Here is an 18,248-nt window from a genome sequence, read left to right as displayed (position 1 = left end):
TTCTGATGCCTACCAGTGTACTCAGGTGCCTCCCCCGCCGGGGATCAAGGCACACTCGACCAGAGCTGTCGGTGCCTCTTGGGCTTTCAGGCACCAGGCTACGGCTCAGCAGGTCTGTCAGGCTGCCACTTGGATTAGTCTGCATACCTTTTCAAAGAACTACCAAGTGCATGCTCATGCTTCGGCAGATGCGAGCTTGGGCAGACGCATCCTTCAGGCGGCTGTCGCCCATTTGTGAAGTTAGGCTACACCTACTTCTCAGTTTTCTGTTTATTCCCACCCATGGGCTGCTTTGAGACGTCCCAATGTCTGGGTCTCCCATAGGAACGATAAAGAAAAAGAGAATTTTGTTTACTTACCGTAAATTCTTTTTCTTATAGTTCCGTAATGGGAGACCCAGCACCCTCCCTGTTGCTTGTTAGCAGTTTCTTGTTCCGCGTGTTATCACCGGCTGTTGTCGTAGACAGAGGCTCCGGTTGTTCCGGTTCTTGCTCTATCTCTACTTGTGGGTGGCTACTCTCCTTCAGCTTTTGCACTAAACTGGCTATATTTGGTTATCCAGGGGGTGTATATGCTCGGAGGGAGGAGCTACACTTTTTAGTGTAGTACTTTGTGTGTCCTCCGGAGGCAGAAGCTATACACCCATGGTCTGGGTCTCCCATTACGGAACTATAAGAAAAAGAATTTACGGTAAGTAAACAAAATTCTCTTTTTTTATGAAAACCAAAAAAAAAAAAAGACCCGGACAGCTTGAGGCTATCTTTGCTGAAGCATATATCAGAAAAATGCCAGGTAGGTTTCATAATTGTATCTCTAGGGAGTAGAGTTGAGCGGATTGCTAATAATACGGGTCCGGCGGATCACTGTCGGGTTGACACGGAAGTCCGAGATCCGATCCGGAATCCGGCCAATATATGTCAATGAGGAGTGGAATCCGGGACGAGAGAGAGAGAAACACGCCGAATCCGGCTCGTGTACCCGAAATCCCGCGTCCGGGTCGGACACGGATCTGACGCTCAAACCGCGCGGATCCTGATTTTTCAAGTCCGGGTCCGCTCAACACTACTAGGGAGTCATTCTGGACTTATCAATAATCTACATTGGTACCAAAGGGTTTCAGCAAATGTATAGAAAGCACGCATTGTTTTAGTGTAACAGTGTATGAAAGGGTTAAATGTCTGAACGACTTATGTCCCGTCATTTCCGACCAGTTTATAAGTTGGTAATGGCTCGGTGATTGTTGGACCCTGATGAAGGGGACGGAGCGTGCCAGAAACGTTGTTTGTCTATAATGAAACCTTTTTGTCACCTGTAGTTGGCGGCTCTCCTCCTACACCAGCGCCCTCGTCTGGTCGCGCTAACCCTCTGTTTCTTATTTAAAACGTAATACATCAAGAAAAGACCAAAAATGCAGAAAAAAAACACAATGAAAAATCACCAGTAACCTAATTTACATCAGGATTGCTATGTCTGTAATCGTCATGGCCTGGAGAAATGCGCTGCCTGGTCATTTTTCCTGCATAATGAAAACCGTTACAACGAAACTGCAAAAAAAAAGTAATTGGAATTAAAAATTAAAAAGAATAAAAGTTCTGGCTCTTGGAGAAACGGGAGGGATAAAAAAAAGTGCAAAGACAGATAATTGCACTGTCAGGAGGGGATTAAGAACCTTTGTGCAGGGTGAACATTGCATGCTGTACTGGTCGCCCAGATCTGGTTTATGGTGGAGCGTCTATGGGCAGCCCGGGGCACGGCTGCCTCCCTAATGTAAAGTGTCAGATTTCTGCCGTCCTGTCCACTGGATGCTGCTGTAAACCAGTTACGAGCGCACATCTCCTGGCTGTGGGCTCCCATTTATTGCACATCCTCCTGGGATTACGGGAATGACTTGTGCTTTTGTGATTTTGCTTTCTACAGTTATTTTAGAACAGGATTGTGCAGTCTGCAAATGCTTCCCGATGCAACACACTGCGCACAGCACATGGCGGCGTCTCCCAGCCTTACTTATCATGTACGCCAATCTCAGGACCAGGGGATCATTGTTACTGAGAATCACTGATTTATATCGTATGTTTTGTTTTTTGATCCCCAGGGAAAAGTTTTGACATCTATTGAGCCCGAGGCTGATGTCAATGATGTGTGCCTTTATCCCAATTCAGGTGAGATCCCATTTACATGTGAATATAGAACATGTGACCCCTAATACGGCCTCCAGCCCCAACACTATCACCCCCATTCCTTGGAACCAGTGATCTCTCACTTATGTTTTCCAATACATATCACTGCAAATTGCATTGTACCCCTGCAACCCCATTTTTAGAGAACCAAAGAGCTAGGTAATTCAGGCAGTGCAGGGGTTGCAAAGGTCTCTCTTCCTTCTTTCTCACACCCTCTCCTCCTGTCATCTCCCCCCCCACCTCTCCTCCCGTCATCTCCCCCCCACCCCCACCTCTCCTCCCGTCATCTCCCCCCCACCTCTCCTCCCGTCATCTCCCCCCCCACCTCTCCTCCCGTCGCCCCCCCCCACTTCTCCTTACTTCTCCTCCCGTCGTCCGTCCCCCCCACCTCTCCTCCCGTCGTCCGTCCCCCCACCTCTCCTCCCGTCGTCCGTCCCCCCCACCTCTCCTCCCGTCGTCCGCCCCCCCCACTTCTCCCCCCGTCCGTCCCCCCCACCACTTCTCCCGTCGTCCGCCCCCCCCACTTCTCCTCACTTCTCCTCCCGTCGTCCGTCCCCCCACCTCTCCTCCCGTCGTCCGTCCCCCCACCTCTCCTCCCGTCGTCCGTCCCCCCACCTCTCCTCCCGTCGTCCGTCCCCCCACCTCTCCTCCCGTCGTCCGTCCCCCCCACCTCTCCTCCCGTCGTCCGCCCCCCCCACTTCTCCCGTCGTCCGTCCCCCCCCCCACTTCTCCCCACTTCTCCTCCCGTCGTCCGTCCCCCCCACCTCTCCTCCCGTCGTCCGTCCCCCCCACCTCTCCTCCCGTCGTCCGTCCCCCCACCTCTCCTCCCGTCGTCCGTCCCCCCCACCTCTCCTCCCGTCGTCCGTCCCCCCCACCTCTCCTCCCGTCGTCCGTCCCCCCCACCTCTCCTCCCGTCGTCCGTCCCCCCCACCTCTCCTCCCGTCGTCCGTCCCCCCCACCTCTCCTCCCGTCGTCCGTCCCCCCCACCTCTCCTCCCGTCGTCCGTCCCCCCCCACCTCTCCTCCCGTCGTCCGTCCCCCCCACCTCTCCTCCCGTCGTCCGTCCCCCCCACCTCTCCTCCCGTCGTCCGTCCCCCCCACCTCTCCTCCCGTCGTCCGTCCCCCCCACCTCTCCTCCCGTCGTCCGTCCCCCCCACCTCTCCTCCCGTCGTCCGTCCCCCCCCCACCTCTCCTCCCGTCGTCCGTCCCCCCCCCACCTCTCCTCCCGTCGTCCGTCCCCCCCCACCTCTCCTCCCGTCGTCCGTCCCCCCCCAACCTCTCCTCCCGTCGTCCGTCCCCCCCCCCACCTCTCCTCCCGTCGTCCGCCCCCCCCCACCTCTCCTCCCGTCGTCCGTCCCCCCCACCTCTCCTCCCGTCGTCCGTCCCCCCCACCTCTCCTCCCGTCGTCCGTCCCCCCCACCTCTCCTCCCGTCGTCCGTCCCCCCACCTCTCCTCCCGTCGTCCGTCCCCCCCACCTCTCCTCCCGTCGTCCGTCCCCCCCACCTCTCCTCCCGTCGTCCGTCCCCCCCACCTCTCCTCCCGTCGTCCGTCCCCCCCACCTCTCCTCCCGTCGTCCGTCCCCCCCACCTCTCCTCCCGTCGTCCGCCCCCCCCACCTCTCCTCCCGTCGTCCGCCCCCCCCACCTCTCCTCCCGTCGTCCGCCCCCCCCACCTCTCCTCCCGTCGTCCGCCCCCCCCCACTTCTCCCGTCGTCCGCCCCCCCCACTTCTCCTCTTGTCGTCCGTCCCCCCCCACTTCTCCTCTTGTCGTCCGTCCCCCCCCACTTCTCCCGTCGTCCGCCCCCCCCCACTTCTCCCGTCGTCCGTCCCACCCACCACTTCTCCTCTTGTCGTCCGTCCCCCCCCACTTCTCCCGTTGTCCGTCCGCCCCCCCCACTTCTCCCGTCGTCCGCCCCACCACTTCTCCCGTCGTCCGTCCCCCCACCACTTCTCCTCTTGTCGTCCCTCCCCCCACCACTTCTCCTCTTGTTGTCCCTCCCCCACCACTTCTCCTCCCGTCGTCCGTCCCCCCCACCTCTCCTCCCGTCGTCCGTCCCCCCCACCTCTCCTCCCGTCGTCCGTCCCCCCCACCTCTCCTCCCGTCGTCCGTCCCCCCCACCTCTCCTCCCGTCGTCCGTCCCCCCCACCTCTCCTCCCGTCGTCCGTCCCCCCCACCTCTCCTCCCGTCGTCCGTCCCCCCCACCTCTCCTCCCGTCGTCCGCCCCCCCACCTCTCCTCCCGTCGTCCGCCCCCCCCCACCTCTCCTCCCGTCGTCCGTCCCCCCCCACTTCTCCCGTCGTCCGCCCCCCCCCACTTCTCCCGTCGTCCGTCCCCCCCACCACTTCTCCTCTTGTCGTCCGTCCCCCCCCACTTCTCCCGTCGTCCGTCCCCCCCACCTCTCCTCCCGTCGTCCGGCCCCCCCCACCACTTCTCCCGTCGTCCGTCCCCCCCACCACTTCTCCCGTCGTCCGTCCCCCCCCACTTCTCCCGTCGTCCGTCCCCCCCCACTTCTCCCGTCGTCCGTCCCCCCCCCCACTTCTCCCGTCGTCCGTCCCCCCCCACTTCTCCCGTCGTCCGTCCCCCCCCACTTCTCCTCTTGTCGTCCGTCCCCCCCACCTCTCCACCCGTCGTCTGCCCCCCCACCTCTCCTCCCGTCGTCCGCCCCCCACTTCTCCCGTCGTCCGCCCCCCCCTTCTCCTCTTGTCGTCCGCCCCCCCCTTCTCCTCTTGTCGTCCGTCCCCCCCACCTCTCCTCCCGTCGTCCGTCCCCCCCACCTCTCCTCCCGTCGTCCGTCCCCCCCACCTCTCCTCCCGTCGTCCGTCCCCCCCACCTCTCCTCCCGTCGTCCGTCCCCCCCACCTCTCCTCCCGTCGTCCGCCCCCCCCACCTCTCCTCCCGTCGTCCGCCCCCCCCACCTCTCCTCCCGTCGTCCGCCCCCCCCACCTCTCCTCCCGTCGTCCGTCCCCCCCCACTTCTCCCGTCGTCCGCCCCCCCCACTTCTCCTCTTGTCGTCCGTCCCCCCCCCACTTCTCCCGTTGTCCGTCCGCCCCCCCCACTTCTCCCGTCGTCCGCCCCCCCACTTCTCCCGTCGTCCGTCCCCCCACCACTTCTCCTCTTGTCGTCCCTCCCCCACCACTTCTCCTCTTGTCGTCCGTCCCCCACCACTTCTCCTCTTGTCGTCCGTCCCCCACCACTTCTCCTCCCGTCGTCCGTCCCCCCCACCTCTCCTCCCGTCGTCCGTCCCCCCCACCTCTCCTCCCGTCGTCCGTCCCCCCCACCTCTCCTCCCGTCGTCCGCCCCCCCACCTCTCCTCCCGTCGTCCGCCCCCCCACCTCTCCTCCCGTCGTCCGCCCCCCCCACCTCTCCTCCCGTCGTCCGTCCCCCCCCACTTCTCCCGTCGTCCGTCCCCCCCACCTCTCCTCCCGTCGTCCGGCCCCCCCCACCACTTCTCCCGTCGTCCGGCCCCCCCACCACTTCTCCCGTCGTCCGTGCCCCCCCCCCACTTCTCCCGTCGTCCGTCCCCCCCCACTTCTCCCGTCGTCCGTCCCCCCCCCCCACTTCTCCCGTCGTCCGTCCCCCCCCACTTCTCCCGTCGTCCGTCCCCCCCCCACTTCTCCTCTTGTCGTCCGTCCCCCCCACCTCTCCACCCGTCGTCTGCCCCCCCACCTCTCCTCCCGTCGTCCGCCCCCCCACTTCTCCCGTCGTCCGCCCCCCCCTTCTCCTCTTGTCGTCCGTCCCCCCCTTCTCCTCTTGTCGTCCGCCCCCCCCCTTCTCCTCTTGTCGTCCGTCCCCCCCACCTCTCCACCCGTCGTCTGCCCCCCCACCTCTCCTCCCGTCGTCCGCCCCCCACTTCTCCCGTCGTCCTCCCCCCCCTTCTCCTCTTGTCGTCCTCCCCCCCCTTCTCCTCTTGTCGTCCGTCCCCCCCTTCTCCTCTTGTCGTCCGTCCCCCCACTTCTCCTCTTGTCGTCCGCCCCCCCCCCACTTCTCCTCTTGTCGTCCGTCCCCCCCCACTTCTCCTCCCGTCCCCCGCCCCCCCACTTCTCCTCCCGTCCCGCCCCCCCCACTTCTCCTCCCGTCCCGCGCCCCCCCCACTTCTCCTCCCGTCGTCCGCCCCCCCCCCCACTTCTCCTCCCGTCGTCCGTCCCCCCCCCCCACTTCTCCTCCCGTCGTGTCCCCTCCTGTCTCCTCCCCTCCTCTTCACTGTCCAAATATTTGTGGAACTATGTCTCTAAAGAGGCAATTTACATACCTAAATTTGAAGAGGAATATTGTGTGGCCTATAAGTCTCTTTACGCCAATTTGAAATCGCTCTCGACAAGGCTCAAGTGTTTCCCCTTAGGCCCACATGTCAACAATTCTTGTTTTGTACGAAGGATGGGCAAACATCCCGAAATGTGCCTGGTTTGGCTTCTTATTGTAAGTCATAGGGCGAGGCTCATTAAAGGTTCAATATTGACTTTTAGGATTGCTACTTCCAATAGGTGGCGCTAGAGTTCAAGTCCTCCTCCTCTCAGAAGTGACTGTGTGTGTATGTATTATATGTATATAATATGTATATATGCGTGTGTGTGTGTGTGTGTGTGTGTGTGTGTGTGTGTGTGTGTGTGTGTATATGTATTATCTGTATATAATGTGTATATATGCGTGTGTGTGTGTGTGTGTGTGTGTGTGTGTGTGTGTGTGTGTGTATATATGTATTATATACATATATATATGTGTGTGTGTGTGTACTGTGCTATCTATTATTGCTAGCCTGCCTATAATGAGACTACAGCTGAGAAGTGATCTTTGCAGGACAGAGTATCGGCCTAATCGCCAGTGTGAAAGTAGCAAGATTTAACAATTTATTTAAATATAGATAGATAGATGCATAAATTGAGGAAAAATTAGCAATAATAAACATGATTTCTACAATTTGTAATTTTGTGATGACCGATCCTATACACACACACACACACACACACACACACACACACACACACACACACACACACACACACACACATACATACATACATACATACATACATACATACATACATACATACATACATACATACATACATAAACACACACAGCCCCTGTTGACTTTTTTACCTTGGTAACTTTGCACTGCCCAGTAGAGGGCGCCGTTATATTTCCACGTTGTAGTGTGGGGTACACATGAGGCTTTATCATGGAGGATATATTATGATGTTTGGCAGCAGTGTGAGAGATCCTCGCCGTTCAGGTTTCCCACCACTTGATTTGCTCCCTGCTGTCAGCACTGATAGACTAATGATGTGCGGCAGAACGTTCCCATGGTCCCACCAGTATCTGGCTGCCCCAGCCTCCGCACCGCACAGCTGCCAGGTGCCTGATACCAGTACACAATGAAACATTTTTTTACCATCTCCTATTTTGTGTCCTCAGGAATGCTGTTCACTGCTAACGAAGCTCCTAAAATGAACGTCTACTATATTCCGGTAAGTTCAGCGCGTTCTGTGTAGGGGGGCACTATGTGACATGGACTCTTTATTTAAAGAGGTGATTCACTACTCTGCAATAGGTGTTTCGCCACTCGTCACAGCACATCGAAGGAGAGTGCACGCGCTGCCCACAGCCCAGTCACTCAGGAAGCCTGGGGCTGGGATCGGTGGTGTCAGGTCAACTGGAAGTTGATGTAACATCACCAGATCTCAGAGGTCACGGAGCCCGAGGGTCACTTCATGGGGATGAGGGGACCACAATAGCGCCGCTCACAGGCAGCATTGGCTGAACAAGGTATTAGGAAAAGCCTTCCCTATCAGTTTTACAGGGATGTGGCCACTATTGTACAGAAGTGAACCACCGTTTAATAGGCGTAGATACATTGTTTTTTGGCTGTATACCTATTATTGGCAATCATTTTATCACCGCAGTTCACTACAGGTAGTATTCTTTAACTCCCATCAACTTGGTAAACACTATTGCCGAAATTAGTCCTTTCTCTGGTTCTCCGTCCGCTTTTTTAGTCATGGGTGGCAAATTTGTCCAGTTATGAAGAGAAACCTTCCTTGCACTAATATTAAAGGGAACCTGTCACTGGATGTTTATAATACCTAACGGTCAGCGCGGAGCAGATGGGTCGGGTGGGAGTCTCCGTTCTCCATGTCCCGCGCCACCTCTTTCGGCCATCTTTGACCTCCTTCTGAAGCTAGTGTGGAGGACTCGTTCAAAGTCATCTACACTATCCGACAATGAGGTTCTGCGCAGGCGCAGTTTGATCTGCCCTGCTCAGGTCAGAAGCGGTCAGAGGGGTAGGAGGAGAACCAAGGGAGCAGTGTCTTTGAGGCCGATAGAGCAGAGCATAGTGAGGAGGAGGTGATCCACAGTGTCCGATGCAGGAGAGATCCAGGAGTAATGGACGGTTAGGTTTTGCTGTTAATGGGTCTGTGAGGTAAATCCGGAGATATGACGATAAATCATGATATTCAAGTTATGTCAGGAAGCCCTCTCCTGGTGTCACCCCCCCTTTCCTTCACACAACTCCTTCAATCAGAAAATTTACCACAGGGATAAACGGTTTGTTTAGCAGATAGGTGTCAAAGGAACTGGTCTGTGTTCCACTTACACCTCCATGGCCATCTCCTGTGATATGGAGATTAGATGATGTGGGAACAATGGACACAGGATGACTCCCTGCCGTGACCCTGTGGTAGGGGCTGCTATCTAATTAGCAAGCTTGGAAGTATCCAGACAGAACGACTCCAGTAAAATATGGTTCATATCTCGCAAGCCATATTTCCGATAAATATGGCAACCATAAAAATGGTGTCTCCGCATGCGGACGATGCTGGCACACCTTTTTTATGGGAGTAGGACATTGGGAAGTACCCCAGGCGTGATATCCGCCAATGGGGAACTAGTAGACAAGTCATGAGTCCTCTCGTTCTGTAGCTAAATTCATAACTGTCACAATGAGAGCGTTGGCGTCCGCCTACGACGCTCCCAGGCAAAGTTATGGCCCATATTCCATGTTGTGGATATTGTCCATAACTCCAGCCAGGGGTGGAGCAGTGCTCCCTCTGAGGTCACTAAGGTAGGAGGGGACCTGGATTTGCCCAGGTTGATAACCCTACTTCGGCCATTTTCCAGTGTTCTTTCGCTGGGGGTCACGTGTAGGAAACATCTGTGGGAAGGATCCTAGAAACCTGGTCTACAGCGCCCCCCTGTGGCCAGACGCACAAGGTAACTGCTGGAACTGTGTATGCCTGTTTGTAACCCATGCTTTGATTGTAACTGTACTCTGACATAACTGTATATTCTGTAGATTCCCTATTGTATATATTGTAGTTTCTAGTGTGCTTTAGGCTGATTAAATTATATAATTAATCTTGGGCTGTTCTGTTATCTCGATCTTGAATCCCACGTCTGTGTGTTCGGCTAATAGTTACCGTAAATCGGTTGGTGGCAGCGAGTTGTGCCAAGGATTATTGTGGGGAGGCCAGTGAGATTCGGGGAGATTTTATATATTCCGCCCGCGGAGGTCGGGGGAATATATACCCTACTCTCACCGGGGACCCTTCAATAATCGGCATAAGTAGTATAGCGGCCTCCTTGCTTATTGTCGGGCAATTCCATAATTGGCCTGACTATAAGAGGGGCGCTAGAGAGCGCGTCACGTGCTCTGTCTGTCGGTCGGGAGGTATAAAGGAGGGGTGACCCCCACTTGTTACCCCCCGATTGTGACGTACTGGTAGCCAGCGCGGGGGATTTCTGAGTGACCCCCCCGGTGGTTTGTGACATATTGGTGGCATAGCGGTGGGATCGAGATAATAGTGTGTGTGAGTGTGAGACCCATACTCCCAGACACTAAAGACTGCCTGCAGCAGCTGTGGCTGCCGGGGTCTTCAGACCAGCTCAACACTAGAGTGTCAGAGTGCAGATACTGTAAGGTGTGTGGGTGCATCAGGTGTCAGTTCTGTGTCAGTGACCAAAGTCTGCAAGAATGGCTGATGGCACCAGGAGCAGAGCTATGCAACTGGCCAATGCTAAGGCAGGAGCCGAAGAGAGGGAGGACGGTGCTGTGGACAGCAATGAGGAGGTTGACCACGAGTCCTCCAGGAGCCCGACGCCAGAGAACCGTTCTGCAGAGGACAGCGCACAACCTGGCAATTATGGACAAGATGAGGAGCAGCTCACCCAAGGGTCCTCAACGAGCCAGATGCCAGTCCTCCGCTCTGAAATGGACAGTGAATCACCAGGCTCCGCAACGGGCCGCAGATCACCTTGTGCCATTCCACCGAGCCTGGGAGGCTCGGATAGCCTTCTTCAAATGGCTATGGCCCTACTCCAGGCTGGAGACCGGGAGGGCTACAAGGAACTCCTGGCAGAGCGCAGGGCAGAGCGGCAGGCAGCGCGTGAAGAGCGAGAGCGAGAGCGCCAGGCAGAGCGTGAGGCTGCGGAGCGACAGCAACAGGCAGAGCGTGACTACCAGCTGCAGCTAGCTCAGCTCCGGCCCTCATCAGCCACATGTGACCTTCAAAACACCAAACTTCCAAAGGTCCGTGTTGAGGACTTCCCAGTGCTGGAGAAGGATGGAGACTTGGACTCTTTCCTGACTGCTTTTGAACGGACTTGCCTGCAGCACCATCTGGACAAGGATCAGTGGGCCAAATACCTGACCCCCCGTCTAAGGGGTAAGGCCCTGGATATCCTTGGGGACTTGCCTGCTGAGGCAGATCAGGGCTACGACACCATCAAGCGGGCCCTGATCCAACAGTACAACCTCACTCCGGAGTCCTACCGCAAGAAGTTCCGGACCCTGCAAAAGGGACCAAAGGACTCCTGGGCTGACCACCGGCGGGCACTTGCCCGAGCTGCCGACCACTGGACCCAAGGCCTGCAGCTTTCCACCGGACCGGAGATCCTGGACTTGTTCATCACGGAGCAACTCTTGTGGAACTGCCCTGAGGATCTCCGCCAGTTCATCCGAGACCAGAAGCCAAAGGGGTCCACGGCTACAGCTGCCCTGGCCGATGACTACACCAACAATCGGGCTCCTGAGGCCAGGAGAGCAGCCACCAGCAGCACCTGGAGAGGGGGTAAGATGAATTCTACGACTGCCCCACCTGCCCCTAGACTGCAGGGGGTGTCCCCCTCAACTCCCCTCTCCAGGCCCGTGGCAGAGCCAAGACGGTGCCACCAGTGCAACCTACCTGGACACTTCAAGGCCATGTGCCCTCAGCGTCCCAAGGCCCCGGCTCCGTCCCCGTCCCAAGGGCCGCCCAAGGTGTATTGTGTGGGTGGGGGTGGTGGTAGGTCCCTGGACAGCTTCCAACCTGTCACCGTCGGCCGGTCTGTGACCATAGGACTGCGAGACAGCGCCTCGGAGGTGACTCTGGTGCGGCCTGAGATGGTGTCCCCCCAAGACTTGATACCTGGAAAAACCCTCGCTGTCTCCGGGATTGGAGGCATTGACCCGGCGCTGCCTGTTGCTGGCATTTATGTGGACTGGGGCGCAGGGCGAGGGGTGAGAGAGGTGGGGGTAACTGATCGGATCCCCGCAAACGTGCTACTTGGGACAGATTTGGGGCAGATAACCTCCCAGTTTGGGCCCCCCCCAAGGGCTGAACCTTCAGCCAGTACTGACGAGCCTCCGGACAATGTTAATGTGTTATCTATGAATGATGTAAGGGAGGGGGGAGTGAACTCTGATATTTCTGCTTGCATAGACACCATAGACACACACTCAGCTGCAGCTGTGACAGGAGGGGAGGGGGTCAGAGAAAGGTGTGACAATGCCTCTACAAGTGATCAGCCAGTGAGCTGGGATCTGTTGCCCTCTGCAGGGATAAGCAGAGAGCAGGGTGCTGCAGGGGGAGGACCAGTGTGTGGGGTGGGGGCTACCACAGCAAATGTGGGGTCCCCAGAGATTTCACAGCGGGGTTCTGTTGCTGCAGGAGGGGAACAGGCAGGTGAGATTGGGGCCGGTCCAGGAGTGGAAGTGCTCCCAGGTAAGATCTCGGTGCATGGTTCCCCCACAACCGGGGTGTCAGGAAGCCAGGTAGGTCTGCCTGAACCGGCGACTTGGTCAGGAACGGAGGAGGAGCAGGCACGACCCACGGTCGCAGCAGCTGTGGCCGCTGTCACCCGCAGTGGGAGTGCTGGAAGCCAAGGGGCCTCCCGGAGGTCCGATAGCTCTTCCCCTTCTGACCAAGTGGCAGCCGAGTCAGGTGGAGGCCAGGACACAGGTCCCGGGGTACTGACCGAAGATGTGACAGTCTCGTCGATTCTGGCCACATCTGGTCAGGGGTTTCAGGCAGCGTTAGAAGCTGACGACAGCCTGAAAGCTCTAAAGGTGCAGGCGGCACAGCCTCCCTCGGACTCTGACCCGGAGCGAGTGGTCTGGGACCAAGGACGGCTGTACCGGGTCACGGTCCAGCAGGGTTCACCGGAGGCGTGGCCCAGGGACCGACAGTTAGTGGTACCCTATCCGTTCCGGACGGAGTTGTTGCGGATCGCACATGAGATTCCGATGGCCGGACACCTAGGGATCGCTAAGACCAAGGCCAGGTTAAACCAGCATTTCTACTGGCCAAAAATGGGGGCCGATGTGGCTGCCTACTGCCGTTCGTGTGAAACCTGTCAGAGAGTGGGGAAGGCGGGGCCACACCCCAAAGCCCCACTGGTATCTCTGCCCATCATCGATGAGCCTTTCAGGAGGGTGGCTGTGGATCTGGTCGGCCCGCTGGCCATCCCCAGCAGCTCCGGGAAACGCTTCATACTGACGGTAGTGGACTATGCCACCCGGTACCCAGAAGCAGTGGCCTTGTCGTCCATTCGGGCTGACAAGGTGGCCACCGCATTGCTGGAGATTTTCTCCCGAGTGGGTTTTCCCCAGGAAATGCTCACTGACCGGGGGACCCAATTCATGTCCCAGCTGATGGAGGCCCTCTGTAAGCAAGTCCAGGTGCGACATCTGGTGGCCAGCCCGTACCATCCACAGACTAATGGCCTGTGCGAGCGGTTTAATGGCACCTTAAAGCAGATGCTTAAGATGTTGGTCGACTCCCATGGGCGTGACTGGGAGCGGTATCCCCCACACCTGTTATTTGCTTACCGGGAGGTTCCACAGGCCTCAACAGGATTCTCACCGTTTGAGCTCCTGTACGGGCGACGTGTGCGGGGCCCCCTGGCTCTGGTGAAAGAGGCTTGGGAAGGGGATTTGGCCACCCCTGGAGTGTCGGTTATCGAGTATGTCATGCGCTTCCGGGACAAAATGCAGGCCGTGACGCAACTGGTACACGACAATATGGCTCAAGCCCAGGCCGATCAGAAGCGTTGGTACGACCAGAACGCTTGTGAGAGGACCTACCAAGTGGGTCAAAAGGTGTGGGTACTGGTCCCCGTACCACAGGACAAGCTTCAGGCAGCCTGGGAAGGCCCATACCTCGTGTACCAGCAGCTCAACCCTGTGACGTACCTGGTCACCCTGGACCCTGCCCGTGGAAGGCGGAAGCCCTTCCATGTGAACATGATGAAGGCACATCATGAGCGGGAGGCATGTGCACTCCCGGTGTGCAACCTGCCCGAGGAGGGAGAAGCGGAAACCCTCTTGGATATGCTAGCCCAGGTTAGGGCAGGCGGATCCATTGAGGATGTGGAGGTTGGCCACCAGCTCTTGGAGGACCAACGGTCCCAGCTGTGGGCCACCCTACACCCCTTCCGGGGGTTGTTTACCAACCAGCCCGGAAGGACTGACTTGGCTGTCCATCACGTGGACACTGGGGATCATCCCCCGATCCGGCGTTCAGCATATCGGGTCTCCCTGGAGGTGCAGCAACACATGCGCCAGGAGATTGACGAGATGCTGAAGCTGGGGGTGATCCAGGCATCCAACAGCGCTTGGGCCTCGCCTGTAGTCCTCGTCCCTAAGAAGGACCGAACCACTCGGTTCTGCGTGGACTACAGGGGGCTCAATGCTGTCACGGTCGCCGATGCGTACCCAATGCCACGCATCGATGACCTGCTCGATCAGTTGGCCGGGGCTCAGTACCTGACCATCATGGATCTGAGCCGGGGATATTGGCAGATCCCCCTGACTCGCAAGGCCAGGGAACGCTCTGCCTTTATTACGCCATTTGGACTGTACGAGTCCACGGTGATGCCATTCGGGATGAGGAATGCCCCTGCCACTTTCCAGCGGATGGTCAACACCCTGCTCAAGGGACTTGAAGGGTACGCGGCCGCGTACCTGGATGACATTGCCGTCTTCAGTCCCACCTGGGAGGACCACCTAGAGCATCTAGCACAGGTGCTCAGGCGGATCCACCAGGCAGGTTTGACCATCAAGCCGGGAAAGTGTCAGCTGGCCATGAGCGAGGTCCAGTACCTCGGTCACCGGGTAGGCGGGAGAACACTGAAGCCCGAGCCTGAGAAAGTGGAGGCCATCGCGTCCTGGCCCACCCCCAGGACCAAGAAGCAGGTGATGTCCTTCTTGGGGACCGCTGGGTACTATAGGAGGTTTGTTCCATGCTATAGTAGCCTGGCAAAGCCCTTGACGGACCTCACCAAGAAGAAGCTGCCCTCTGCAGTCGATTGGACAATGGACTGCGAGACAGCCTTCCGGGCCCTAAAGGACGCCCTGTCCAGCCCGCCCGTGCTACAGGCAGCCGACTTCACGCGGCCGTTTGTAGTACAGACCGACGCCAGTGACTTCGGCCTCGGTGCGGTGCTCAGCCAGGTGGACTCTGCGAGCCAAGAGCACCCAGTCTTGTACCTGAGCAGGAAGCTGTTACCAAGGGAAGTGGCCTATTCCACGATGGAAAAGGAGTGCCTGGCCATAGTGTGGGCCCTGCAGCGTCTGCAACCCTATCTATACGGGCGCCACTTCATCGTGGAGACGGACCACAATCCCCTCAGCTGGTTACACACTGTCTCCGGGACGAATGGCAGGTTGTTGCGATGGAGCCTGGCGCTCCAGCAATACAACTTCACCATTCGACACAAAAGGGGCCGTGACCACGGTAACGCAGACGGGCTGTCCCGACAAGGAGAGGTCGCGGACGGGCGCACGGGGGAACACCGGAGTGTGCTGCCCCCTAGCGCCCTCAAAAGGGGGGAGGTGTGAGGTAAATCCGGAGATATGACGATAAATCATGATATTCAAGTTATGTCAGGAAGCCCTCTCCTGGTGTCACCCCCCCTTTCCTTCACACAACTCCTTCAATCAGAAAATTTACCACAGGGATAAACGGTTTGTTTAGCAGATAGGTGTCAAAGGAACTGGTCTGTGTTCCACTTACACCTCCATGGCCATCTCCTGTGATATGGAGATTAGATGATGTGGGAACAATGGACACAGGATGACTCCCTGCCGTGACCCTGTGGTAGGGGCTGCTATCTAATTAGCAAGCTTGGAAGTATCCAGACAGAACGACTCCAGTAAAATATGGTTCATATCTCGCAAGCCATATTTCCGATAAATATGGCAACCATAAAAATGGTGTCTCCGCATGCGGACGATGCTGGCACACCTTTTTTATGGGAGTAGGACATTGGGAAGTACCCCAGGCGTGATATCCGCCAATGGGGAACTAGTAGACAAGTCATGAGTCCTCTCGTTCTGTAGCTAAATTCATAACTGTCACAATGAGAGCGTTGGCGTCCGCCTACGACGCTCCCAGGCAAAGTTATGGCCCATATTCCATGTTGTGGATATTGTCCATAACTCCAGCCAGGGGTGGAGCAGTGCTCCCTCTGAGGTCACTAAGGTAGGAGGGGACCTGGATTTGCCCAGGTTGATAACCCTACTTCGGCCATTTTCCAGTGTTCTTTCGCTGGGGGTCACGTGTAGGAAACATCTGTGGGAAGGATCCTAGAAACCTGGTCTACAGCGCCCCCCTGTGGCCAGACGCACAAGGTAACTGCTGGAACTGTGTATGCCTGTTTGTAACCCATGCTTTGATTGTAACTGTACTCTGACATAACTGTATATTCTGTAGATTCCCTATTGTATATATTGTAGTTTCTAGTGTGCTTTAGGCTGATTAAATTATATAATTAATCTTGGGCTGTTCTGTTATCTCGATCTTGAATCCCACGTCTGTGTGTTCGGCTAATAGTTACCGTAAATCGGTTGGTGGCAGCGAGTTGTGCCAAGGATTATTGTGGGGAGGCCAGTGAGATTCGGGGAGATTTTATATATTCCGCCCGCGGAGGTCGGGGGAATATATACCCTACTCTCACCGGGGACCCTTCAATAATCGGCATAAGTAGTATAGCGGCCTCCTTGCTTATTGTCGGGCAATTCCATAATTGGCCTGACTATAAGAGGGGCGCTAGAGAGCGCGTCACGTGCTCTGTCTGTCGGTCGGGAGGTATAAAGGAGGGGTGACCCCCACTTGTTACCCCCCGATTGTGACGTACTGGTAGCCAGCGCGGGGGATTTCTGAGTGACCCCCCCGGTGGTTTGTGACAGGGTCATTAGAGACTTTTTGGTAAGAGCAGTTTCAGTACAGTTCAAAGAGCGGAAACCGGATTGTAAAGGGTCAAGAAGAGAGATCTGAGAGACTAGATGAGACGAGACCGGACCAAGTGTTCCAGGAGTTTAGAGATAAAGGGGGAAAGAAAAGTGTTAAAACCAAAGGGTAGATTAAATCATTTTAATGTGTGAAAGACTCTGGGTATATGCATTTCAAGTTGTTTGAAGTCTTAAAGGGTTATTCCCATCTCCCAGATTCTATCCCAATATAATATTAACAGATACCTCCAATTAGAAAGGTAGTATAGTTCTCCTGATTAGCTATGTCACTTACCTCATGTTCATGGCATTGCAGTTGCTTAGGTATCCATGGTTATGACCACTAGCTGTCACTATATGGGTGGAGGTAACCATGGATACATAAGCTACTGCAATGCCCTGCACATGAGCTAAGCAACTTGGCTAATCAGGAGAACTATACTACATTGCTAGTTGAAGGTATTTGCTGACATTATCATCACACCTGCTACATATTGGGATAGGATCTTGGAGATGGGAATACTCCTTTTAAGAGCTTTCTGCTCGATATGTGCCCACTATAGAATTCGGGGGAAAACTCCAGCATAATTCTTGGAATTCAAAATATATAAAACTTAGCTGTGATTTAAAAATGGACAGAGATGGCTATCGGGGGGAAAAATCGAACATGGAGAGTTAGGGTCTGTAGGTTCTCATCTAAAGAGGTAGTCTTGTTACTGGCAGGTGGGCTCATACACTTTGCTCAATGTGCATCATTTGTGGTCTATATAGCAGTAATTCCTGTCTTCACTGCTTACATACACATTAACACTGAGTGCCGTTGTTTGTGTGACTTTCGCATGAAGATGTTACCTACTGGGATTACTGAGCATCGATATTTGGAATCCAAAATCAGGAGTGGAACCGACAGACGGAAAAGCTTTTAATAGAAGGTCTCTAATCCGGTTGTGCTTTGTCCTGTGAGTAAGTTGGCCCATATTTCTAGGACCACCGCAAGTCCGGTCTTCAATGGAAGAGGAGGTGCGCCTGCCCGACCTCTGCTCCATTCATCACCTATAAGGTTGCCAGAAATAGCCAAGCACAGACTGTGTATGATGACATTTTTTGTAGCTATCCCATGTGCTGGTCATGAGAAATCAAGCTTTGAAGCCATATGCAAATCAGACACAGTGCACAGGGGCGTGTCAATGCACTTTACTGCTTCTCTCCCAAACCCCCCCCCCTTTTTTTTTTTTTTTAAATTTAGAACAAGTAATGGGGCCACGCTGGTGCAGTTTCAGACCACCTGGTCTAGGTTTGCGCTGCATAATAGTGAGTAGTATTCTGATATCTGCCCCTGTATGTAAAGGATAGGGGTCATACAGTGAGGCTGAGACATGTTATAATGTATCACACACATTACTGTGTATACGAGGGGCTGCTGATAAGTCTTTGGCTTTGTGATCTTTTGTTTCTATGGTAACGAATGTTATATCACATGAAAGCCTTAGGCTATGTGCGCACGTTGCGTATTTGCATGCAGTTACGCTGGGATCTGCACCGCTGCGTAACTGCATGCGTCCTGCATCCCCAGCATAATCTATGAAGATT

The 18,248-nt window shown here is 55.9% G+C and overlaps 1 protein-coding gene across 1 annotated transcript in view; it reads left to right on the top strand.

The window, feature by feature from the left end:
- Positions 1-18,248, top strand: part of NOL10 (nucleolar protein 10) — a 190,686-nt gene that overhangs the window by 60,593 nt on the left and 111,845 nt on the right. Inside the window, exons 12-13 of the mRNA XM_075338765.1 lie at positions 2,093-2,159; positions 7,586-7,638. Of these exons, the coding sequence (XP_075194880.1) occupies positions 2,093-2,159; positions 7,586-7,638 (120 nt within the window). The remainder of the gene's footprint in view (positions 1-2,092; positions 2,160-7,585; positions 7,639-18,248) is intronic.

This window comes from Anomaloglossus baeobatrachus, chromosome 3 (assembly GCF_048569485.1).
Source record: "Anomaloglossus baeobatrachus isolate aAnoBae1 chromosome 3, aAnoBae1.hap1, whole genome shotgun sequence".
Taxonomy (NCBI): domain Eukaryota; kingdom Metazoa; phylum Chordata; class Amphibia; order Anura; family Aromobatidae; genus Anomaloglossus; species Anomaloglossus baeobatrachus.
This window is presented reverse-complemented; position numbering and strand designations above follow the sequence as displayed.